Genomic DNA, 26,279 nt, shown 5'->3' on the forward strand with positions numbered 1-26,279 from the left:
CACCTCTGCCCTGCAGCTGTGATCAATAAGCATTTCAGATGTTATCCCACCATAGGCAGAGCCCATGTTTTCAGGAGTCAAATGAGGTTCATTTTGTGAATTTAAAGAGAGGATGTTTTGAGAGGCTATAACTCTTGATGTCACTCTGACCCACACATTTAATAATGTTTAGTAATAGGGATTATGGTATAATGAAATTGTAATGTTAGAAATGGCTCACCTGGTTATACCCGGCAACACTGCAAAGGACAAACAGAAACAGAGCAGTTTAAGTGAGTTGCTTGAGAACACACCACTTAATAGAAAGAGAGGAGTCTGCTATGACTAGAAAAACGATTATAGCATTCCCTACCCTGGTTGCCAATAGGCAGCTGATGTGGCCTGGGAAGCAATTACCAGACAGCCTCTTAAGGTGAGCTCAGGATGTTTACAGTAAGTTTACCAAGGACCACTGTGAGATATATCATTACAGATATCCAAATGCTGATAAGGACACTACCACTTTTGAACATACGTCATAAATTTTTTAACAACTTTTTGATAAAATTAATAACATGGTGGTTCTTAATGAATGCTAACATAATGGAAACATCAAGAAAGATGAACAAGAATGCAACTCTGGTGGGTGAGCTAAAACATGCCTCTATTACGTATTACATCGCTATACTAAAACTCTCATTTTACATATTTGAGTGAGTCATCAGACTGGGAATTCCTCCAAGCCAGGGATGATGGCTTGTTTGTTCTATAGCCCTAGTGACTAGCTTATCACATGCAGGTTAGACAGGACACTGTATCACTGAACTCCTAGGCCTGGCAGGAGCACAGCAAGCTCATCAGGTATGGTAGGCAGTGAAGCTGAAAAGAGAGGCAGGAGAGATGTTAAGTAGGTCATAAGAGTCATGGAAAGGAGTTTGAACTGAAAATTGTAGCAATGGGGACCAGGTGTGCATATTAGAAAGCTGATTCTGCTGAAGCCAGGTGCAGTGGCTCACATCTGTAATCCCAGCACCTTGGGAAGCAGAGGCAGTTGTATCGCTTGAGCCCAGGAGTTTGAGAGCAGCTTGGGTAACATGGCAAAATCCCATCTCTACTAAAAAAGACAAAAATTAGCTGGGTGTGGTGGTGTGTGCCTGTAATCCCAGCTACTTAGGAGGCTGAGGCATGAGAATTGCTTGAATGGGAGGCAGAGGTTGAAGTGAGTCACACCACTGCACTCTAGCCTGAGCAGCAGAGAGAGATACTGTCTCAAAAAAAAAAAAAACCAAAAAAAAAAAAAAAACAAAAACAAAAACAAAACAAAACAAAAAACAAGCAAGCAAACAAAAAAAAGTTGATTCTACTGAGCAGAGGAACAAAATAGAAAGTACTGAAAAAAATTATATCAACTGTTGAACCATTTGGATAAAAAGCAATATTAGATCCTGTGGTGGACAGAATCATGGTCCCCCAAAGCGACCCATGTCCTAATCCCCAAACCTGTAAACATGTTACTTTGCATGGCAAACAGATATGACTGAATTAAGGATCTTGAGATTGGGAGATTATCCTGAGTCTGGGTTCCAGGTGGGCCCAATGTAATCACCAGGGTTCATACAAGAGGAAGGTGGGGAAGGGGGCTCATATTCAGAGAAACAGAAATGATGATGGAAGTAGAAGTTAGAGTGATGCAATTGCAGGCTTTGAAGCTCAGAGGAGGACACTAGCCAAGGTATGTGGGTGGCCTTTTAGAAGCTTCAAAAGACAAGAACACACATGCTTCCCTAGAGCTCCAGAAAGAAAAATAGCCCTGTGGACACCTTTATTTTACCCCTGTAAGACCCATGTCAGACTTTTGACCTCCAAAACTGTAACATAATAAATTTGTATTGTTTTAAGCCACTGTTTTTGCCAATTTGTTAAAGTATCAATAGAAAGGAATTCAGATCCCAAGTGTCTATCAACATATTGATGAATAGACAAGCTGCAGTATATTTTGCAATGGAATATTACTCAACAATAAAAGGGAGCAAACTATTGATAATTACAGTGCATGAAAAAAAATCCAGGTCAAAAAGAGAAAAAAGAAGACATACTGTTTATAGTTAGTTAGTTTATAAGTTTATGTGTAACCCTAGTTTATACTTATCCCTAGTTTATAATCTATCAAGTATGTACCGAATAGATTAAATGTTTAAATGAGATCCCCCCCAAAACATAACAAACAAACAAAACTTGTGGAAAGAGGAGGATTTTATAAGTATAATTTTAAAGACGAAGAATGATAGCATTTTTATTTTTATTTATTTATTTATTTTTATTTATTTATTTTTTTTTTGAGACGGAGTTTCGCTCTTGTTACCCAGGCTGGAGTTCAATGGCACGATCTCGGCTCACCGCAACCTCCGCCTCCCAGGTTCAGGCAATTCTCCTGCCTCAGCCTCCCGAGTAGCTGGGATTACAGGCACGTGCCACCATGCCCAGCTAATTTTTTGTATATTTAGTAGCCCCTGCTACTCGGGAGGCTGAGGCAGGAGAATCTCTTGAAGCTGGGAGGCAGAGGTTGTGGTGAAACAACATCGTGCCACTGCATTCCAGCCTGGGCAACAGAGCAAGACTCTGTTTAAAAAAAAAAAGAAAGAAAGAAAGAAAGAAAGAAAGAAAAAGAAAACTTAAATGCACAAAACTATGAGAAAAAAGCCAATCTGAAAAGACTGTATACTGTGTGATTCCAATTATGTGGCATTCTGGAAAAGGCAAAACTGTGGATACCGTAAAAAGGTCTGTGGTTTCAAGGGTTAGTGAAGAGGAAGGGATGACTAGGTCAAGCATAGAAGATTTTTAGGACAGTGAGAATTCCCTCTATGATTCCATAACAATGGGAACATGTCCTTACCCATTTGTCCAAAGCCATAGAATGTATAATACCAACAGCAAAGCCTAATGTAAACGATGGCTTTTGGGTGATGAGTGCCATTGTAGGTTCATTGATTATAACAAACGCCCCACCCCGGTTGGGGATGTTAATAGTGGAGGAGGCTGTACATGTGTGATGATGAGGGTATGTGGGAAATCTCTGTACTTGCTGCTCAACTTTTCTGTGAACCAAAAACTTCTCTAAAAAATAGCCTATTTTTAAAAGTAGCTTAAACAATTAGGATACTTATTGTGTCCCAAATCAGGGGTCTGGCGGGCAGAGAGGATTGAGGGTTGGTTCAATGGCTAAAGGTGCCATCAAGGACACAGATGCTTCCCATCTTCTGGCTCTGTCTCTATGTTATAAAAAGTGTTGCATTTGTTGTAGAAGTCACACATGCCGGCACAACCACGTCCAGTAAAAATGAACATACTCCTTCCTATGTATCTTGTTTCAAGAGAAAGAAACGCTCTCCTGCAAGCTCCTCATAGACTTCCTTTTGGGTCCCAATTGTCAGGGTTGAGTCTCATATCCATAATCTGACTGCAAGGAAGGGAAAGGCTGCAGGGCAAGCACTCACTGAGGTCACACAGGCACTTGCAGAATTCTGTGCCTTTACTTGTGCTCCTTCCCTCTCACTTATCTTGGCTCTCCCTTGGCCCACCTTTTATCCCTAAGAGCATTCAGGAATCCTCCGTGCAGGTTCCTCAGGCTTTTCTATGTAACTTCATCATCCCTCTATGTAGACTTTTGTGTGTGTGCATCTGTCTTAACAGCCAGACACGAGCTTCTGCAATCTCTCTTCTTCAGGGGATCCCAGGGAACTTGCACAGGGCTTGGTGCACAGCCATGCTTAAAATGTGGTCTTGGATGGCAGAAAAAAACAGATGGAGCTTTTCCCATCCTGGGGAGGACACAGAGGCCACAAAGGCATGGAGGCAGCTTCAGTACAAAAACAAGTGAAAAACACTAAAAGGTTTCATTACAGAAATAGCAGAAATGGTCAAAATCTATCATTGTAAAGGATATAACTGATGATCTCAGAAGAATACATGTGGGAACATCATTCCGAAATGAAAAGGAGAGCACTGTAGGGCAGAGACAGCACAGCTGGACTCACAGAACAGAATTATCACATTCTTCATTTACCATGTGAAACTTACTAGCTCTAGTAGGTTATTCAAGAAAGACTACAACAATTATTTTTAAAATAGAGATGTGGTCTCACTCTGTTGCCCAGGCTGGTCTTGAACTCCTGGACTCAAGGGATCCTCTCACCTTGGCCCCCTGAAGTGCTGGGATTACAGATGTGAATCACCACACCAGGCCAGAGCAACTTTTAAGGGGTTAAAAGCTACTAAATGGACAAAGTGACAAGTCATGTCTATGTCAAGCCATGCAGCTTCACAAAACACCTTCTCTCTATGCTGGTTTTCTAGAGGAGTTCCTGGGCTAGGTGCTTCATGGGTCTGAAGTGAGACTAGTGTTGTCTATGCTTCTGTGACTCAACAAATCTAAAACCACTTCTGCAGGGCAGAGATTCCTTGATGGCAGGAGGAAGAACTGAAGATGCTCCTGACCTTAGGGTCATACAGTAATTTCAGCAGTGACTACTCCTTGCTGACCCCCTGAGGCAGAATCCCAGAGATGCTCTGGAAGTTCAGGCTCTTATTTCAGCTGGTCAATGGCCCTGGCGTGAAAATCAGGATGGTTTCTGCTTCTCAGGCCCTCTTAACCAATCATGCTGTTCTGAGGCTATTCTTCTGAGAAGTGGATACTCAGAGTCCAGCTCACTAATTGCAGACTTTCAAAATTATTGAACAACATTTGAGTTGATCCAGTTAAAATTTCCAGTTGAGCATAGCTTTTCCATTTTCTAAGTTCTCCAGGAGTGCAGTAAAAAAAATCCTGCCGCACCCTCTGAATTTCATCTACCTGGATCACTGCCCCTCCACCTTAAGTTGCACACATTTGTAGGGGTCTCTGAGTTTTAAACCCAATTGGACTCTCTTTCTCTCTCTCTCTTTCTTTTTTCCTTTCTCTTTACTTTCTTTTTTTCTTTCTTTCTCTCTCTCTCTCCTGTCTTTCTTTCTTTCTCCCTCCCTCCCTCCCTTCCTTCTTCCTCCCTCCCTCCCACCCTTCCTTCTTCCTCTTTCTCCTTCCTTCTTCTTTCTCCTTCCTCCCTCCCTCCCTTCCTTTTTCTTTCTTTCTCTCTTTCCTTCTTTCTTCCCTCCCTTCCTTCCTTCCTCCCTCCCTCCCTTCTCTCTCTCTCTCTCTCTCTCTCTCTCTCTCTCTCTCTCTTTCTCTCTCTCTGTCCCCCTCTCTGTTTTCTTGTATGTATCAGGTTTTCTACTTTTGTCCTGACCAAACCAGGCCACATGATCAAGCCCAGATTAAAACTGGGTGGGAACTACAAAGTTATAAGGCAAAGGGCATGCATGCAGAGAAGTCATTAATTGGGATCTACTACTACAGGGTGGTAAGAGAGACTGAAAATTGATATGGTGGGGAATACCTTAGCACTTACTAAAGAAGTCATCAAGAAGATACAAGGTATCCTGCGAAGGCCTTCCAAAGGAAGGAGATGAGGAAAGACCATTTCAGTTGGAAGAAAGATACATTGTCAGAATAAGTCATTTTAGTGGAGATAGAAACACTTATGTAACCAATTCCCAATTGATGCACGTGGGTTATTCTACATACTCCCTATCACAATCAGTGTTGATGTGGGTACCTAGCTATCTAACTTGTATAGAAAGACGTGTTACATTTGTACACACACATAGGCATACATATATACACTGCACACACATATGCAAATATAAGATAAATTCTTAGAAATAGAATGACTGATTCTAGTAGCTTATAAATTTGTACAGGTATTGTGAAATTGGCCTTTTTCTTTCACTCCCAAGCTTGGGAATTGCTGGGGACTCTCCAAACCATGTCCCTGACTCTACTTTTGGTTGTGGGGTCTGGGAGCCCATTCATTTCCTCTTCCTAGTGCTTTCTTCTAGCAGCTGCCCCCAGGTTTGCTTCCATGACCCAGCAACCTCTGTCTCCATCCCCTTGCTCAGAAGTTTCCATCTCCTCCTTCCCCAGGAGGGCTACAACCACCCTCAGCTTTCCTCCCTCCCGCCTCAGAGAGTACCAACATCTTCTCTCCCTTATCTTTATTCTTCTTTGTGAGGCTGATATGCTAAAGTTTGTCTAGCCTTCTCCAATCTCAAACCACTACATCCCTACTGCTTGTCTTCTCCCTCTCCATTTCCATCCCTAGCATGACGACAAAGGAACCCCGTCCAGGCCAGCCTGTTGGCTTACTCTTTCCCACCTTCCCTCCAGTTCACGCTCCAGCCCACTGAAGAGTGGCGCCCACCCCGAGGCCCCTGCCTAAATGGCTATTCCAAAAACACCGGTGACTTCCCACTCACGAAAGTCTGGGATCATTTCCCCAAGATCCTGCTCACCTCTTCTTCTCCACTTTCTGTTCCCTTCCTTGGGGCCACCATGGCTGCTTCTGGATTTCTCAATCAGACACCCACATTGCAGTCCTGTCCTTGTTCAAATAAAGCATCTCACTTCAACAGCTTTCTTTATCTTCAGGACTGACCTGGCCCCATACATGAAGGACTCATGAGAGGCATGCAATCTGTGTGCCCAGCCCCAGCCCAAGGGTCTATTCTGATCCTTTTTTTAAAAGATAAAAGTTCTTGCGGGTATAATAGGGGTGTTCATCAAAAAGTAAAAAATAATTTTGTAGAAAGTTTTGGAGGCTTTCCAAACTCTCTGAAACGACACAAGCTGGTCCTTTTGACTCGGAAGCTAAGTTTCTAAGATGGAAAGTCCCAGGAGTGGGACACATGAAACCAATTATTCAACCTGTCTGGGGTCATAAGTGCAGAGGTGGCTCCTACGTGCCATCTGCCTCTTTGAGTGTGGATGGCGGATGCTTGTCATTTTCCACTGGCTCCGGTGGACGTGGGGAGTATGGGAATGAGGGGAGGAGAGGAAAGAGGGAGAGAGGACGTGACATCCAGGCTTTCATAACTCACTGTCCTACGTTTGAAAGTATCTGATTTCATTATTTTCTATAATTGATTTCTAGCACATCCATTCTGAGGAAAATGCTAGGAAAAAATATGCTATTCCTGTGTATCAGTGTCACTCTTTGTTGACAGTAAATGACTTAGTCACTTTGTGGGGGAAATAAAGAGGTTGATTCATGGCGATGTGACCCTCTTGCCTCTTCTGGTTCCTTTTTTCTTGCTCTATATCAAGACCCACAGCCCTTGAGAAGTGTATTTCTGCATTCGAAGAAGAACTTGAGAGAAACCTGTAAGTAAACTTTCAGCATAATCTTATTTCTAAAATTGCTTTTTAAAAAGTACTAGTAAATTGGAATAAATAATTTTAATCAGAGCATACTTCAAGGCCCCCTCTGCCCTGACAGTCTCCCTATGTATGAAAGTATCAGAAAGTCTTTTTATGTTGGTATCTGAATATCCTCTGCTCAGGGAAGACTGCAGCACGAATATTCTCGTACTTGCGTAGCTTGCATATACTCGAGCCACCCCTACTTTTGAAGAATGAATCCCCTCAGCTAAGCCTCCTGGCCATTATAAGGAGCCCTAGGCTGGCTCAGTCCTGCCACAGTGGCGACACAGCTCCCAGAACCTGGCACATGCAGCAATGGGCTGGATCGTTCCATAAATGCTATTCTGTTTACCTAGCAGCATTCATTAATCTTTCCTTTCTTGTGTGAAGACTGCTTTCACAGAGGAAGGCATTTGCTGGTTTTCCCAAGGCAAGAGCGATGAAAACAAAGTCATGAGGAGTTCTTTCTACCTCAAAGGAAGGCCTCAGCTCCTGCTCAAGCTATTTTGACTGTCCGAGAGAACAGTACATTCTGAACCACATTGTAGGTTTGCAAGATCTTATTTTTAAAAAAAAGAAAGAAAGAGAGAAAAAAGGAAAAGGAAAAGAAACCCTCCATTCTTCTTTTGTTCCACTCCCAGGTGCTGGGCTTTGATGTTCTGTCTCAGAAGTGACTTCAGAACACCAGCGCCAAGAACCAGCTCTGCTGCTCTCTGCACCTTTAATATCTGAGAGCATGGGTCTAGCAGGGACCTTAGAACTCAGCTGGCCTGTGGGAGCTGAGGTCCAGGAGGTGATGTGACCTATCCAAGGTCACACAGCCTTGCTTGGGTAGAGGCAGACTGGACCACAGGTCTTCCCGTCCGGCGCTGTTTTCCTATTCTGCTCTGCCCTTTGATCGAATTCCTTTTAAAATGAGATTCACATCAAGCCAGTGACGGAGGTTGATGGGCTCAGACTGGGTTCCCGCAGGGACCGGCAGGGCTGGTTGAGGCGTACAGAAAGAACAGAGTGCTTGTCTGTTTGGGTTTATTGTCCCCTGGGGTGTCTGCAGACTGTATCTGGGCTTGCTGAGCATAAGCCATTGGCTTTTGCCCAGGCACAGAGTCAGAATGAACTGGTATCAATGGGAATTGCAGGACATCAGATGAGGCAGGAGCTTTGGAAATGGGGAAAGAGGGGAGGAATAAGATGCTCCCAAGGTCATTGTCTCCTGGCCTTTCCTCCAGAGAAGGCCACATTTCTTTTTCCCACACTTCCAGTAGCAGCCGGCCTGTGGGTTTCTGTTTGCCAGCTCTGGAGCCACATGAGCGATGTGCAGCTTAAACCCTCCTCAGTCTAGAATGCATCTAGGGTGGGCCATTCATGTGGAGGCCTTCATTATTATTTCATGGCTCCATTTTTTATGGCTGCTGACTGGATCTTGTAACTGAAGCAGGGACACATTCATCTGCACCTTGAAAATTGATCTGTGCTCAAAAGGCAGTGCTCAGAAATGCCTGTCTCCTTGATTCATCAAAAAGGTGGGCAAACCAGAGCTCTATGGGTGGGGGTTGTGGGCCCTGTGCCCTCCATGTTGAGCCCTCAGTGCTCCCACTGACACTGAGATCCTCTGCTGGGAAAACAACAGAGGTGTATGCACATTGTGGAGGGGCTGGCTAGCTAGCATGGTCAGCTAGCCCATGTGGAAGTCTGGCTGTTTCTGTTTCCCATGGCAACAGCTTGGCCCTGAATGAAAGCAGGTAAATGTGGGCTCAGGCCGGATGCATACACGGCATACGGCTCTGCAGGGCTCTCAGCTCAAACCAGGCCTCTTCCTCCCCAACCTGGTTCTGCTATTTTCATGTTCCCTTCCACCCAGCCACACAAAAAGGGCTTTAACCCCGTGAAAGAGAGATAGGGCCCTTGGTGGCACTCTGCTGTGGACTCCAGCTAAGGCTTCCCCGCCTGAGGTGTGGTAGAAGCTGCAGTCCTAAGATAAAAGCAAGAAAGTGGTCATTACTCCAGGGACAGTGCTGTTGGTAAAAGCCAGAAACAGATATTGTATCCTGGAGACATAACATGTTGTATCCTGGAGACATAAGCATGTCTCCAAGATGCAATAGATATTATTGACAGTAATAGATATTATTGGCAATGGATGCAAAATGAAGAGAAATTACAGGTTAAAGGGATCATGTAAACTTTTAGAAGCTGCCAGAAACAAAACAAAACAAAACAAAACAAAACAAAACAAAACAAAAGATGAAGAGGCAGAGGGAGGGACTCTGTAAGTACAAGAGAGGGGAATAAAACAGCAATCTTTGTGCAAAAGTAAACATTTCCAAGGCATAGAGGAAAACCTTTATGTGTGAGACTGGAACTTGGTTTGAGCATGGTTTTTAAATGTTTCCAGAGATAAAATGGGAAAAGGTAATTCAGAGGAATGGAGAAGAGGAGGGCTAGGATGGAAAGCAGGTCAGAGAGGAGAGAAGAGAGCCATGTGAGCATCATCTGACGATCAAGGCTGTACACTCACAATCCTTGGCCAAAATCAGCCAGTCAGTGTTTAAAAATAATTTGAGCCAACAGTTTTTTAAAAACCAGAAGATGTCACCCAAAGAAATCTAGATTTCTGACTTGAAAAATAAAGTCAGAAAATCTGCTGACTGCCTCTATAGAGAGCTTTGAAGAAAATCTGCTGGGTTGGTGGTTGCTGTTCCTGCAACTGAAACAGGTGTGTGGGCTCTCCAGCCCCTTAGAGACCCGTGTCCCAATGTCCCAATGTCCCACACCCCATTCCCCCAAGGAGTATCTGTATCTCCTTAATTCCTTCACTGTTTCTGGTGCTTATCTGACCCCTGTAGGCATCTGAAATGCTGAGTGCTGCCCGCATAGGATACCATGAGCCCCCATTCCTGACCCCAGCTCAACAGGGAAGGTGAGACCAACACTGAATGCACTTTTCTTCCCTGTCCCTGGGAAAGACGGCTTAGTTGGGAGAGAGAGTCCTTGATCTGGACCTTAGACCAGGATGGGCCTGAGTCCAGAGTGCCCAAGTTTAAGGGGTGAGCAAGGTGAGCCTAACGCTGGCTGCAACAGTCTCTAGGTAAACATAGGTATTCGTGAGCTGCACGAAGCCATGGAGCAAGTGTTCACCTGGGTAAAGGAGAGCTGCAGTCAGCTTTAGAAAGCTCAATAAAGTTGTGCTGGCAAGTGTGTGGAGGACTCTGGATGTAGTTGACAACACAGGACGGCTCATCCTGGCATGGCGAACCTGCATTTCAGGATGCGTGCTTGATTGGGATCCTGGGAATATATTTCAACCAAATTCAGAAGCTGCTCTATGAAGATCATGTCAAAGAGGGGCTGAGCAGTTGTCCATCCTGATCCCTCAGGGTCATTTAAACATGGGTTAAAATCCTGCCTCTTGCACTTATTTGCTGTGTGAACTTGACCAAGTTATTTAACCTCTCTGAGTCCCAGTTTCCCATCTAAAAAGGTATAGTGACAATAGTACAGGGTTAGAAAGCATGTATTTCAGATCAGATGCTGTAACAGTAGACAGGCATAAAGTAACACATTAATAACTATTGTCTGTTATTAGGAATATTTCACTAAGTATCAGACATTGACACAAGCTATAGTTTGTCCACTTCTCTAATTATGTATCCTGTGGTGACTGAGGGCCAAGTGGGTATTGTTATGGACAGAATGTTTGTGTCCTCTGCCAATTTGTTTGACCTCCGATGTGGCTGTCTCTAAGGAAGTAATTAAGGTTAAATGAGGTCTTAAGTGTGGAGCCGTCATCCAATAGTATAGTGTCCCTATAAGAAGAAGAAAATGTAACTGCCTCACCATTGTGGAAGAGAGACAAGAGGCTGGCAGCCAAACAGAGCAGTGGGTGAAATGATCTCTGGGTGCCATGTTGGAAAGGTCTCTGTATTTAATTGAAGGTAACACAGTGTGAAGAGGTACCAGAGAGCTCACTCTCCTTCTCTTCCCTCCATGTGAGGACACGGAGAGGAGGGAGTTGCCCGTAAGCCAGGGAGGAACCCCCACCAGAACCCAACCCTGCCAGAGCCTCGATCTGGAACTTCCAGCCTCCACCACTGTGAAAAATCAATTTCTGCTGTTTAAGCCACCCAGCCTGTGGGGGTTCTGCTAAGGCAGCACTGGCAGATGACGACAGGTACACAGGAAATTGTAATTCCATTACCCAGGAATCATAGTGGAATTTTAAAACAGGACTCATGAAAAGTCAGAGATGAGATATTGATATAATGGGAAATATGTCGCCAAGTGGTGGAAAACTGGGGGTCTCATTCCTAGCTTAGAGTCCTTTAGCCTATTTGGATTTTATTTTCCTCTCCTGTAACTATCAGCCAGGAAGGTGTCAATCAAAATCATCTGGACTTGTGCTATCCAATACATAGACTCCAGTTATTTATTTAACTTTAATTTAAATGTAAATGATTTGAATTATTAAAATTAAAGATCATAATTAAATAAAATCACACTAAAATTAATTAAATTTATTAATTAAAATTAAATAAAATTTAAAATTCAATTCTTCAGTGGCATAAGCCCTTTATCAAGTGCTCAATAGTCACACGTGGCCAGTGCCTCCTATGCTGGACAGCATCTCCTGTTCTGGACAGCACGTATCTACAGCACGCCCAGCATCACAGACAGTTCTATCAGTGCTGAATTCTAGAGCTTGCTACCCGAAACCTGGTCTTTACAAGAGCAGCTTGGGCAGCACCTGGGAACTTGTTAGGAATGCCAACTCTCGGAGGCCACCCTAGACCTTCTGAATCAAGATCTGCATTTTCACAAGATTCCCTCCAGGGATCACATATGCAAGTCTTGGAAGCTCTGAACTACGATTCCCTCCAGCTCAAAAAAGGAAATTTATGAATCTGGGTATCTGCTTGACAAAGTCTTTTAGAAAGAAACTATCTGCTTAGCTTATCAAAATTCCAGTTTGCTGATTTGCCTAAGAGGAAAAAAATTGGAATATCTGAAGGAAGATCAGCAGAATGGCTGCCCCTCCACAGCAAAAAGCAATCAGCAAATGTCTAAAGGAGTGCCTGGAGGGTGGTACAATTCAGCTTCCATCTCTCTCTCTCTCTCTCTTTTTTTTTTTTTTTTTTTTTTTTTTTTTTTTGTTGTTGTTGTTGTTGTTTTGTTAAGAGAGATGGGGTCGCCGGGCGTGGTGGCTCAAGCCTGTAATCCCAGCACTTTGGGAGGCCGAGGCGGGTGGATCACGAGGTCGAGAGATCGAGACCAACCTGGTCAACATGGTGAAACCCCGTCTCTACTAAAAATACAAAAAATTAGCTGGGCATGGTGGTGCGTGCCTATAATCCCAGCTACTCAGGAGGCTGAGGCAGGAGAATTGCCTGAACCCAGGAGGCGGAGGTTGCGGTGAGCCGAGATCGCGCCATCGCACTCCAGCCTGGGTAACAAGAGCGAAACTCCGTCTCAAAAAAAAAAAAAAAAAAAAGAAAAGAAAAGAAAAAAGAGAGAGATGGGGTCTCTCTATGTTGCCAAGGCTGGCCTCAAACTCCTGGGCTCAATCAAGCAAATCCCCCAACCTCAGCATCCCAAAGTGCTGGGATTATAGGCATAAGCCACTACTCTCAGCCTCCAGTGCCTATCTCTAAGACTCCCCTCAGCTTGGGCATTCAATCTGTGCCTGAATAACAGAGAATGGACATTCTTCATATTCTATGGCAGCAAAGAAACAACAAGGAATGAGTAGCATTTACTGGGGACCTTTTATCCAGAGAACCTTAAGGTGCTTGCTAAGGTTCCCCTCATTAAACCAAAAGGAGCAGGTAGGCCATATATTCAATTAGGGAAAATGAGGAACAGAGAAGAAATCAATGCCGAAGTCCATGATGCCAAAAGGGCAGACTGAAACATCAGCCTCTGGGCCCATGGGCCTAAATTCTGCTCTGGGGCGTAAGCTGTAAAATAGAAGATACCTTCAGTCCTCTTACTGCAGAAAGTTTTGGTGTCTTGGTGATGTACTGTTCTCAACACAAAAATAAGGATAACATTAGAGCTTTTGGCTGTGAAGAATGCATGTTCCTCTTACAAGACAAAATTGCAGTCGTATATCTTATTTAATTGATATTAGATTTTATTGCAGAATGTTAAAATGTTAATGTGTCCATAAATCTGTTTCATACTTTCAGAAAAATGTCTGTATTAAGAACACACTGTACAAGGATAAAGACAAGAGAAAGGAAAAATGAATCCAGAATATACATTATTAATTTTTTAGGAAGGAAGCAAAATGGTGCTTCATAAAGGAAATTAGAAAAAAAGTTAAGCGGCTGGGATTTCTGATTTGCTTTAAAGAAGAATCTGCTAGTTTGAGACATATTCTTACAGCGTCAACTATTTTGATTCAGGGAACAAAAAGTGAGCAGATAATGGAAATGGGCTTGTGATATACAGGTCAGCTCTTAACAGCTACTGGCAGAAGGTGTGATGTCTCCAGCAGGGACAAACAGTGAGCTGAGAATCTTGTCACATCATGCAGAACCGTGGAATTGGGGCATGGTACAGAGGATAGAGCCTGCCCAGGAGTCAGGGAAGCCTGGCATGAATCCTGCTGTGCCATCTCCACTTTGTGAATGCTGACAAATCCAGCAAGCACTCAAAGCCTCAGTTTCCACCGTGTCATATGCAAAGAGCATCTGCAGGCTTGGGGTAGGAGCAGAGAGATGCTTTATAAAATGTGCCTACAATTAACAAAATGTTAGGCAATTAACATCTTTTGGGGTATCAATCAAATAATGGTTTGAGGTCAAACCCAAAGCAATGACAGAGCAAAGAGTCATGCCTGGGAGGAGAAGCAGCAGCTCCTGACCTGCTGTAGTGCTGGACGTCCTGCCCTCTACCCCCACCTGCCTGCGGAGTCCTCCTGCCTGCGCCCTGTGGCTGGTCTGACTCGGTCCGCAATGCTAGGGAAGGTTCAGGAGCACAGGATCCTATCTCTATCTTCAACCTTCAGTCCAACCTCTGATTCCAAAAGGAAGCAAGCTTGCAGGCAAAAGGAACTATGGCCCTTCCTGGCCCCCATTTTAATCACCATTCTAATTCCCTTTCCTCCTGATGCTGTCAGAACATCCTCATATGTGGGATCTGGACTCTGCTAAGGCCAGTCCCATATATGGCAGTGAACCTTCTTCAACACTCAAGTTTGTCTCGTGTCTCTTTTCTGCTCTGAGCATTTCCATTCAGATTATATAGCAGGAGCTGCAAGCCCTCTCTATTCTTGGTGAAGAAATTTACACACATTTACTCCTAACCTGCCTATTTCCCCCACTTTATTTCTGCCCTTCATTAACCTCATTCGGCCTGAACTCAGAAGAATAATTTCCTTACCTATGGTTGCTCAGTTCACAACCTCTAGCCAATGCCTGGATTCATCTTACATGACAAATGTAATTCACTGGCTCTTACTGTATTCAGCTACTCTGTAAATTCAAACCCGCCCCCCTATTTAACATGAGAAGGGATTTATTTGAGATTGTTTAAAAATTAACCAGTGTCTGCATTAAAATCCCATACATGTGATATAATGCTTATTAGATATTTTCATGTCAATCAAGAGGGAATATCAAATTTATTTTATATGTATTACTCCAAATGAATCCCAGTCTCTCTGAGAACATCACAGACCTAAATCTGTGTGACTGACGGCATGTTAGCAGCTCCATAGTGCCTTCATTTTAATTATTCCAGATCTAGGTAAAAAGAAAAGATGATTAACTCAGTGACGACAAATATTCTTCTTTTCTTTGTAAGAGTCTCAGGAGGAAAGTGTTCTCAGAGGGTCGGGGCGTAAGAGGGAAGAAGCCGTGGTTACAGAGCAGAGACACAATGGCCTCCGTCCAAGTCTGCATTTAAGTTTAGATGCCCTTGGTGTGCTTTCTGGCCTGCAAAATTAGAGCACAAGAAAACAGATGACTATTAAAGAGTAAGCTTGCATAATACAGTTTATTGACATTTCAGCCTATCAGCCTAGGGTTCAACCATTAAGGCTTATGATATAGGGCTGTTGCCTTTATCAATAGACAATGACTCTCTAGCAGACCAGTACAGAATTCAGTGGCTTAAAATAAATCAGCATTTATGATGATTCACGTGCCTATGGTCAGCTGGTGGGCTGGCTGAGGGCTGGATGGTCTAGGATGGCCTCTCTCACATGTCTGGCAGTGGGACGGCTTTTGGCTGAGCTGATGGAATTGCCTGGTCAGGTGCCTTTCATCATTCATCAGTCTAACCTGTTGTGACAGGCTCAATAATGGACCCTCAGAGAAGTCCATGCCCTACTGCTCAGAACCCATGAATATGTTACCTCGCATGGTAAAAGGGACCCTGCAAATGTGATTAAGTCTCTTGAGATGGGGAGATTATCCTGGATTATCTGGATGGGCCCAGTGTATTCACAAGGGTTCTTCTACAAGAAGTGCAGGAGGATTGGAGTCTAGAGAGAAGACGTAAGGATGAAAGTCGAGAGGGAAGATGCAACATTGCTGGCTTTGGGATGGTGGAACAGGGTCTGGGAGCCAGGAAATGTAGGTGGCCTGTAAAGCTGAAAGAGGCAAGGAATCGAGTTCTCCCCCAGTGCCTCCAGAAGGACCACAGCATTGCAGACCCATTTGAGACTCTGAGCTCCAGAACAGTGAGAGAATAAATATGTGCTTCTTTAAAACACTGAGTGGTTATTTGTTACAGCAGTGACAGGAGGGGAATGCAGTGGATTTAACACAGCAGCAGGTTCTGTGAGAGAACCTGCAGCGAGTCCCAGGCCTAGGATTGCCACTGTCATTTCTGCCACATTCGATTGGGCAAAGATCGCACAGCCTACCCAGATGTGAGAGATGGATGAACAGACCCCATCTCTTGATGGAGGAAGGTAGAAGAAGCTGTAAAGTCATATTGCAAGGGAGAGGACTCAGGGAAGAGGAAAGCATGACGGCCATTTTTTGCAGTCAGTGTACCTCCATGCCCTTTATGAAGGTCAGAGGACATTCAAAAGCAATTTCTGACCTTAGTTTCCTTTTCATTTTCAGGACACAGGACACATGGGTATCTGGACCTCAGGCACTGATATCTTCCTAAGTCTTTGGGAGACTTACGTGTCTCCAAGAAGCCCTGGATGGATGGGCTTTATCCAGCATTCGGGAGTTTGCTGTTTAGTTGCCCTTATTTCAGTGGGCCTCCTGTCAGTGGCCTTTTGCTGGTTTCTTTCATCAATCATAGCAGTTGCTGTCTCCTGGATTATCACATGTGTTCTGCTGTGTTGCTCCAAGCATGCACGATGTTTTATTCTACTCGTCTTTCTCTCTTGTGGCCTGCGTGAAGGCAGGAATGCTTTGATTGCAGCTGGCACAGGGATTGTCATCTTGGGACACGTAGAAAATATTTTTCACAACTTTAAAGGTCTCCTAGACAGTATGACTTGCAACCTAAGGGCAAAGAGCTTTTCCATACATTTTCCACTTTTGAAAAAATATATCGAGGCAATTCAGTGGATTTATGGCCTTGCCACTCCACTAAGTCTATTTGATGACCTTGTTTCTTGGAACCAGACCCTGACAGTCTCTCTTTTCAGTCCCAGCCACATACTGGAGGCACAGCTAAATGACAGCAAAGGGGAAGTCCTGAGTGTCTGGTACCAGATGACAACCACGACAGAGGTGTTGTCTTCCCTGGGTCAGAAACTACTTGCCTTCACAGGGCTTTTGCTCGTTCTGCTTGGCACTGGCCTCTTCATGAAGCGATTTTTGGGCCCTTGTGGTTGGAAGTATGAAAACATCTACATCACCAGACAATTTGTTCAGTTTGATGAAAGGGAGAGACATCAACAGAGGCCCTGTGTGCTCCCGCTGAATCAGGAAGAAAGGAGGAAATATGTCATCATCCCGACTTTCTGGCCAACTCCTAAAGAAAGGAAAAACCTGGGGCTGTTTTTCCTCCCCATACTTACCCATCTCGGCATCTGGGTGCTGTTTGCAGCTGTAGATTATCTGCTGTATCGGCTCATTTTCTCAGTGAGCAAACAGTTTCAAAGCTTGCCAGGGTTTGAGGTTCACTTGAAACTGCACGGAGAGGTAGGGGCCCACAAGCACTTCTCACGGTGTATCCTGACCCTTTGCTGGTCTGTCTTGCAAAAGATCATGAACCTCCCAGAGCAGGGCAGTGGCATATTCACGTTTGCATCCGCGGTGCCTGGCATAGTGCTTGGCACATAGAAGGAGTCCAACAAACTTAAACTAAATTGAAGTCATGATGTTCAGGTGTGATTCTGTATTAGTTCCCTGTGGCTGCTGTGACAAGTGGCTTAAAATAACAGTTTATTCTCGTATTGTTCTGTGGGGAGAAGTCTGGAGTGAGTGTCGCTGGGCTGAAATCTAGGTGCTGTCCCCATTCTTTGCATCTTCCAGGTTCTGGTGGCCAGTGGTATCCCTTTGCCTGTGACCCCGTCACTCTCATCTCTGCTTCTGTCATCATGTCACGTTCTTCTTTGCATGTGGAAAATCTCCCTCTGCCTCTGTCTTAAAGAATGTATGTGATTGTATTAGGACTTTCCAGTATAATCCTGGGTAATATCTCTATCTCAAGATCTTTGACTTAATAACATGTGCAAGAATCCCTTTTCCAGATAAAGTAAAACTTTACTTTTTCCAGATAAAGTAAAACAGGTTCCGAGCACTAAGACCTTGTGTCTTTAGGGTGTCATTCAGCCTCCTAAATCAACAAACACTGAAATAACGAAATAAATGTCTCTGATATTGAACGTGAAGTGGATTCCCAAGCAGGACTATCCGGCCTGAACCTAAGAGACGGAATTAGGGCCTGCCTTCCTCTCATCCTCAAACTTGGGCAAGTAGACTTTGAGCACCTTCTCTGAGTGAGAACTTTTCTGTGTATCCTGAGTCCTTATCAAACACAGGAAGGTTCCCAAGGATGTTTGTTGAAAAGGACTCCTAAGTTACCCAGTAAAATGACTGGCTAGTAGCTGGTAGCACTCACTTTAAAAAATGCTACACAGCTATACTTTTTTTTTTTTTAAGCAGATTGGATTGCTAGTTCTCAACCTTAAATGTGTGTTAAGAATTTCCTAAGTTGGATAGAGTTTTAGGCCTCTATTTATTTACATAGATCTTGTTTTAACTGGGAGAGCATTTTAAATAAGCTGGCCCTGTGATTTCAAGATAGGTGGTCCATAGACCACATTTTGAGAAACTCTGGCCTGCCTATTAGAAAGCAAGACGCCTCTAAACCAAAGGCCCTCAGCCTCGGATACAGGGCTGCATCACTGTGGAGCTGAACTAACAGACCAACTCAAGCCAGCTCTTTCCAGAAGCCCCAGAGATTCAGTTTTAATTGGGCTGGGGTGAGAGATTTTAAAACCTCCTCAAGTAATTCTAGTGTGCAGCCAAGATTGAGAACCCCTGTTCTAAACTCCTCACACCAAGAACAAAGCCAGAAAGTTAGCTCCTAATTGCCATCAGATGGATCTATGAAAAATCTTGATTAGCCAGGACAGCATCTGTCTCTGAGCTGGCGCCTCCTGTGTCTTGAAGGATCTGGCTTTCTCTCCTCTATTCTCCCTCTCCCTCTTCTTGACAGCCATGACCAACACAGAAGATGGTGGGGTTGGGGCATCCCATTGTTTATCTTTCCTATTCCATTTTCTCTGTGGATATTTGTGCTTATGTTGACACTTCAGAGGATCCGGATATTGTCAGACACTTGTCTTACTGTTTTATAAACCCAGAAATTGCGAGGCTGAACCACATGGGGTGGGTATACACATGTGCGGGTGTGTATGTGCATGTGTGTGATGCATACTAGGGTTAAGTACACTAGCCCAGGCTGGCAAAAATAATGCAGGTAACCCCAAAATTCAGGCTTAGCCTAGGAGGCTTCTTGGCTTTGCTTGGGAAAGAATTCAAGAGTGAGCTGACAGTGAAAGAAAGCAAGTTTATTAGAACAGAGTACAGCAAAATTGCTGCTCCATAGGCAGAGAAGGACTGTCCCATAGACAGAGTGGCCCAGAGTAGCACTCATGGATTGCTGATCAGCTATATTTATACCTAGCCTTAATTATATGCTAATCATGTTGTGGGTTATTCATGAGCTTTCTGGAAAAGGGGTGGGGAGTTCCCAAACAATATAAAAAAACAACTTCTGGGTCATTGCCATAGCATCATTTATAAACTGTCATGGTGCTGGTGGGAGTGTCTTATGCAGATTTGTTATAATTAGCACATCCTGATCAGTGAGGACAACTAGAGGTTTTTTTCATCACCATCTTGGTCCTGGCTGATTTTGGCTGGTTTGTTATATCCTGTTTCCATCCACAGGGTCATGACACAGGCTCAGTAAACAAGTCATGCTGATCTCCTACCTCAGAAGCACCAACAGCTGTTTCTTTTTTAAAAAAAATATTATTTGTAACTTTTATTGTTATATATAATTGACACAGACTAATTGTACACATTTATGGGGTATCCAGTAGCTATTTCCACGGGTCCGATTCCTCAAGCTACAATAGAGGCTGTGCCAGCTGCTGTGGAAATCACAGAGGAAAAACAGCCACAATGTTGGCCACAATGTTGCCTGCAAACCCTCTCATGAAGCCTGGCTTTCCATTTCTCTCTCTACCTCTCAAGGCCTCAAATCTTCCTGCTGCATACACATTTTTCCTCCCCTTTCCTCTGGCTCAGCAGATCTAGTCCCAGGGCTCCTGCCCTCCTAAGCCTGGGCTGCTTCTCAGAGTTGATTATTCTGAGCTCTCTGAGTCCTCTGAAGAATCCTGTTAATTACAAGGCACCCTGTTGCTCTCGATATTTGGAACAGGGTGGATAATGGAAGTAGTGTTTCAACTGAAAGCCAGAGGAGAATTTCAGACATGCTTGATCTTAGCGGGTGGCCAGGAAAAGGGTCTCACTCCTTCCCCCCATTCTCCTCCTGTGTTCTCCTTTCTTGTCTTCCCCCTGCCCCAACCAATTCTCCCTCTCCCCTACTTTTTGCTTCTCTCTCATTTACTTCTATCTCAGCCAGTACCCATGCCTGTTTTGTGAATTCTCACCTTGTTAGATAGAGGGGAAAAAAAAGCAAATTCTGCCTTTCAAAAAAAAAAAAAAAAAAACCGCTTTCCAATGACAATGTCCTGACACCTTCATCTTCATCTCTGTGCACTGCTGGCTGCTGGGGATGTGAAGATGTCTAGGCTGTGAGGGCTTATGTCCTAGAAAGGAGGTTACCATGTGCACATGTAAAACAGCAGGGTGGTGGGCACTGGAACAGATGTGAGTACGAGACTGCTGTGGGAGCACCTCTCAATCTCTTTCCTGCTGTGCCTGGGAGACTGTGCTGCCAGCAGCTAGCTTCTGCGTGACTTGCGATGCCCTGCCCTTATGCCAGGATGCCCTTGGAGGCTCCTGGTCTTCGCCATTGCCTCACATTCGCCAATGAGAAGTCAAGCAGGAAGAGAAGCACTGGCTGGCTTAAGGCGTTGCCAATATTTCTCTCATACTTTCATACAATTTTAAGTATATGTTTTAAATAAAGAAGATGGGAAATGACCCAAGTAGAGCTAGCTTTGTGGGTGGAGAGTGTAAATAAAAATACCCAGAGTTTCTACTTATTGAGCACCTACTATGTTCACTGCATTTGACTGCATTAATTTTTCAGGACTGGCTGACACCAGAGCCTGCCCTCCGATTCATTGCTTAGTGCTGTGTCAATAAATTGTTTACTTAAGAGAGGAACATACGTAATAAAACATCGGGGTACCACTTAGTATATTGCTTGGCATTTTGAAAGAATTAATCTGTCTTCCACATTACTCTCAACCATTCCCATACAAAACTGTTGACTCAACCTTTCTGAAGCCCTGATTCCCAAATGCAGAATCCCCAGTTAAATTTCTAGACAAAATGACTTCTTCCCAGATCGAACACCCGCTGCTTTCTTATTGCAGGATTTCTCATCACTGACTCAATCGATGTGTTTGTTTCTTCAATCGTATTAAAAAGAGTGCATGTCTTTGCTCTGGGGGCTGAAATCCCTCTATTTAATTGTAGGCAGACTGTCTTTTTAATAAGAGAAACGGAGAGGCAACACAAATGTTTTTCATTGCTTAGGCACAGTGCTGGGAAATTATAGATTTGACTTGACATTCGTGTAGAGGTCCCAGGTTTGGGGTTTCCAAAGTCTTCACAGGCACTGGTGCCCAGTGTCCTCTGGGCGTGGTTGGGTTCCTTTTGAGAAGTCATTTGCCTTTTCTTGGCCCCAGGGCTCTGTAGCACTAGAGTGATAATTACTTACTAAGCACCCCAGTCTGTAAAACTAATGTTCCTTCCCCAAGGTGTTTAATTTACACTGGGAGTAGTTTATTCATGGGAAGGATCTGGTCCATTAACTCCTGTTTTACCAAATTAGAAACAAATCCACTGAGAGATTAAATGACTTTCCCAGGTCAGAGAAAGAAAGAGCTGAATCAGCACACACTTCTCTTACGGGTGGCTTGGCTGGGTGGCTCAATGTCATCTCCTGCCCTCTGTGTTGATCTGCTGAGGGCAACTGGTTTATTCTCTTGCGTTCAGAAAGGAAAGAATGTACCTCTCATGAGCATCCAATAGGGATGAGAAAATTTCCTATTTTTAGGACCTGTGCAAACATGATTTTAGAGTCTCCTTCAGTAACGCGGGCTTGTGAGTCAATGTATCAACCTAGAAGGGGATAGAGTACCCTAAATAGAATAATCTCCTCTAAGCTCCAGAAGGTTGACTTAGAACATGGTTTAATGCCTCAACGTCTTTGCGAACTTGTGGTCTGCTGAAGAGGGATTGACCAGCCTGGGAGGATATAATGAGGTCCTAAGGGGCTACATTCTAAAACATTCTTCTCCTTGAGTGTAGCTGACTGCCCCCTCTTTCTTTTGCCCCATATGTCCTAGAAACAAGTATTCCATGAAAATCAGTTAAGTGATCAAATTTGTTAGGAAAACTGCTGGCTAAAATTAGAAGATTCCTTTGCCTTCTCAGAGCTTTCAATAATCTAACGGGTATTGTGACTTTCAAAAGAAGGGACAGAGTAAAAAACTTATTTAATACACATCTCTCAAGGGAATCTTTACTGTATTTCCACAAACCCACTTTGGAAAACACTGCAATGGTTACAAATAAGATGCATCTCTTCTTCCTTGTTCCAATCATAACACACAAAGGAAGATGTGATAGTTCCTTTGGCCAAAGCTCCCTGTGTATTTGAAGATAGTGCCAGTGTGCTGCAGGGAAGTACTGAGAAAGACAAGGACTGAGTACAAAAATGGCATGCATCATGATTGTTTTGTTCTTTCATTTTAGAAACAAGGAACTCAAGATGTTATCCACGATTCTTCCTTTAATATATCTGTCTTTGAGCCCAACTGTATCCCGAAACCAAAATTCCTTCTATCTGAGACCTGGGTTCCTCTCAGTGTTATTCTTGTGATATTAGTGATGCTGGGACTGTTGTCCTCTATCCTTATGCAACTTAAAATCCTGGTGTCAGCATCCTTCTACCCCAGCGTGGAGAGGGAACGCATCCAATACCTGCATGCAAAGCTGCTTAAGAAAAGATCAAAGCAGCCGCTGGGAGAAGTCAAAAGACGGCTGAGTCTCTACCTTACAAAGGTAAGGCCAAGATGGCAGTGTAACCTCCGGTTGAGGAGGTTTGAGTTTGAGAGGGAACTGGAAAGGCTACTTCAAAGCACTTAATGCTTCAACTTCACATCAGGACTTACATCCCAGCAGTAGATAGGACACTGGGGGAAAATGAGCAAATGTACATGGCTAGGGCTCTTAACTCTGTGATTTGAATGCTGGTGCAAAGGATACTACAAGATATTCTGAAAATATTGGTTTCAAGTAAGTATTTTCAGTCATATTGTAGAGAGGCGACTGGAGAGGTCCTTAGTGTTGGCTATTAAAGGACAAAGCACAATAAGATATTCTTTCCTAGGTAAAAACAAACAAACAAACAAACAACAACAAAAAAAAAACAAACAAAAAAAAAACAAAGGGAAATACCTACTACAGCTTTGTAAATACCAAAGAATATGCTCATTTTCAATTGTGTGTGTATGTTTGTATGTATACAGAGAGGATATATAAAAATATAATCATATATATACAAATATATAAATAAAAACATAATGACTCATACATGTATAAAATGGACATATAGCAAAAATTTTATGTAACTTAATACCTATTTATTAATGCAGGAGTGGTCAGAAAAATTACAACCAAAGAATAATTCAAAGAACACACACATATATAGGCCATCGGGAATACCAAATGAATTTGCTTACTAGATTCAAAACTGCCTTCTTCTTTAAGGGTGGATAGGAGGGATTACTTGTACTCTACTGGCCGGAGTTCATGGGCATGTCATGGAAAACAATCACTTGCATTGTTTCTGTCAGTCATCTGCAACTTACAGAATTGGGAAATAGCCCATAGACAATGGAAGACCAACACAACCCACAAGGATAAGCTTCTTCTGTTCATTTCAGTCTTTTGCTGTTTTTACCAATGTCTTTAACCCCATACTGAAAAATTTATGTCAGAGGCATTTGAAGTGACTCCAACTCCAATGCTCATTTATCCACTTTTCTGTCTCTTCAGATTCATTTCTGGCTTCCAGTCCTGAAAATAATTAGGAAGAAACAAGTGGGCATAGCAAGTGCAGACAAGCCATGAGAGACCCCAGGTACTCTTCAGCCACGTCGCATCAGCAGTTCTCAGGTCTATGAAGGCAGTCACTATTCATGCTGGATAACAGAGAACGACATGGTCTTCTCAGGAGCCTGAGTTTGCAGACCCACCTTGCAGAACCTGGTTATGCCTCCTTTCAACTCAAAGCCAAAGAGCTGCCAGGTGAATGGTTATGTGGTCTGTCTTCCAGCCAAACCACATGATCTGACCTGTGTCACAATGTTACAGCACTTTAGCTGGGTCCCCTGATGGTGAGTTTCAGCATAAAATAACGTTCAAAGGAAAGAAAACAATAACAATTGAAATCTCTACCACAGCCTCGCAAGCAGATGCCAAAGGGAACATACGTGTATAAAGCCAGCAAACTATCTTTAAACTCTTTGTCCTTCTTAATGTCTTCCATGGCGATCGCCCCCACAGTGGTCTCTCTCTCTTTTCTTTCTTTCTTTCTTTCTTTCTTTCTTTTTTTTTTGATTGCAGAAATTTATTAAAGTTGGAGACATTGTTTAATCTTCTTGTGCCATGAGACTCGATCAGGCTGTCTACAAGGTACACTGGGAGGCTGAGGATCACTTGAGCCCAGGAGTTTGAGGCTATAGTGAGCCTCAGAAGGTCACTGTACTCCAGCCTGGGTGGGGCAACAGCCTTTCAAGGGGTAAACTGCATGCTTGCTTGCTGTGGTCATTAAAAACCCTGAAAGCAAAGACAACATATTAATCATAAAAAACAATGGTGTGATGCTTGTTGGTACAGTAGTTTCTCCTGCTCTCTTATTAAAGAACTCTTTCTGAAACACATTCCTAGCAGCTCCTGGTTTCTTCTTACTACCACCTGCACTTCTGCCCTCTATTTGCCTCTGTTTTGTTTTCTCCTCTTTTAGCAAATCCTCTGGCTGGTAATTATGACAGGGTGGCCTATGGACCATGTACATCAAAATTATATACAATTCTTGTGAAAATATACATGTGGGCCCTTTTTCACCTTTAATTATACCTCGAATCACTTTTATTTTTATTATTTTGTTTATTTATTTTGAGACAGGGTCTCACTCTGTCACCCAGGCTGGAGTGCAACGGCACTGTCTCAGCTCACTGCAATCTTTGCCTCCTGGGTTCAAGTGATTCTCCTGCCCCAGCCTCCCAAGTAGATGGGATTACAGGCTCCTGCCATCATGCTCGGCTAAGTTTTTCTTTTTTTGTATTTTTAGTAGTGACAGGGTTTCACCATGTTGGTCAGGCTGGTCTTGAACACCTGACCTCAGGTGATTCACCTGACTTGGCCTCCCAAAGTGCTGGGATTATAGGCGTGCACCACCATGCCCAGCCCTCAGATCACTTTTAACGAGTCACAGGACACGCTGTCTTTATCTGTAAGGAACGTTTGCCCTCAGTCTGAAGTGCTCTTCCCTGTTGGCAGGACAGACTGCAAAGCAGTGCTGTCACCAAAGGCAATTTTGATCTTGAAAACAGGATTTAGACTCACTCATTAGGGCCAATTTCACTTGGATGGAAAATGCTTATTTAATTACAGCTTATTCACTTTCATTTAAATGAATGTTAAGTTAAATTTCTTGAGACACCCATTGTGAAATGTGCTCTGTTAATCTTCTAGAGGCAGAATGGCACTGCCCAAGGCCATTTCATAGAGCACCCTTTTTTCACCTCTAATTTTAATGGCCTATAAAAGTATATTGCATTATCGCCTAAGTCACCATTTCTCATCTCACAAATCTGTCTGGTTCTGCATTTTTTTAGGGGCTATCAAATGTCTTTCTGATGTGCTTACTGACTCTGCTGTCAGTTGAGTTTTCTTTGAAAGTCAGACATGGTAATTCTAAACACCTTCATGAGAATAGGTCTCTTTTATTGTTTTATTTGGGATGTAAAATGTTGTATTTCTTCTTCTCAGATTCTGTATCTACTGCTTTGTCTGTTGGAATCCAATCAATCATAATCATAATGTGGGATAGATATGTTGACGTCTTCACATATTACATATTTTTGTCTTAATTCACTTAAGAGAAAGAAGTAAGCATATCTCACCTTAAGAAAGTAAAAACTAGCTTTCTCATCCAAACTAAAAAATAGTGATTCCCCAAAAGTAACAAAGACTACTGAAGTAAATTGTTGAGATTATAATATGGAAGACAGGAATTGGCTGAAAAATTGAGTGTGAGTTGAATGTAGTTATTTGTCTATATTTAAATGCCTGTATTATATTAGGAT

The 26,279-nt window shown here is 43.3% G+C and overlaps 1 protein-coding gene across 1 annotated transcript; it reads left to right on the plus strand.

Annotated features, from left to right (window-relative positions):
• Positions 1 to 16,362: 16,362 nt before the first annotated feature.
• On the plus strand, positions 16,363 to 24,039 carry DCSTAMP (dendrocyte expressed seven transmembrane protein). Its single transcript, XM_003938603.4, has 3 exons — positions 16,363 to 17,391; positions 22,660 to 22,968; positions 23,965 to 24,039. The coding sequence occupies exons 1-3, from the start codon at positions 16,363 to 16,365 to the stop codon at positions 24,037 to 24,039; spliced, it is 1,413 nt and encodes a 470-aa protein (XP_003938652.1).
• Positions 24,040 to 26,279: the final 2,240 nt, after the last annotated feature.

This window comes from Saimiri boliviensis, chromosome 15 (genome assembly GCF_048565385.1).
Source record: "Saimiri boliviensis isolate mSaiBol1 chromosome 15, mSaiBol1.pri, whole genome shotgun sequence".
Taxonomy (NCBI): Eukaryota; Metazoa; Chordata; class Mammalia; order Primates; family Cebidae; genus Saimiri; species Saimiri boliviensis.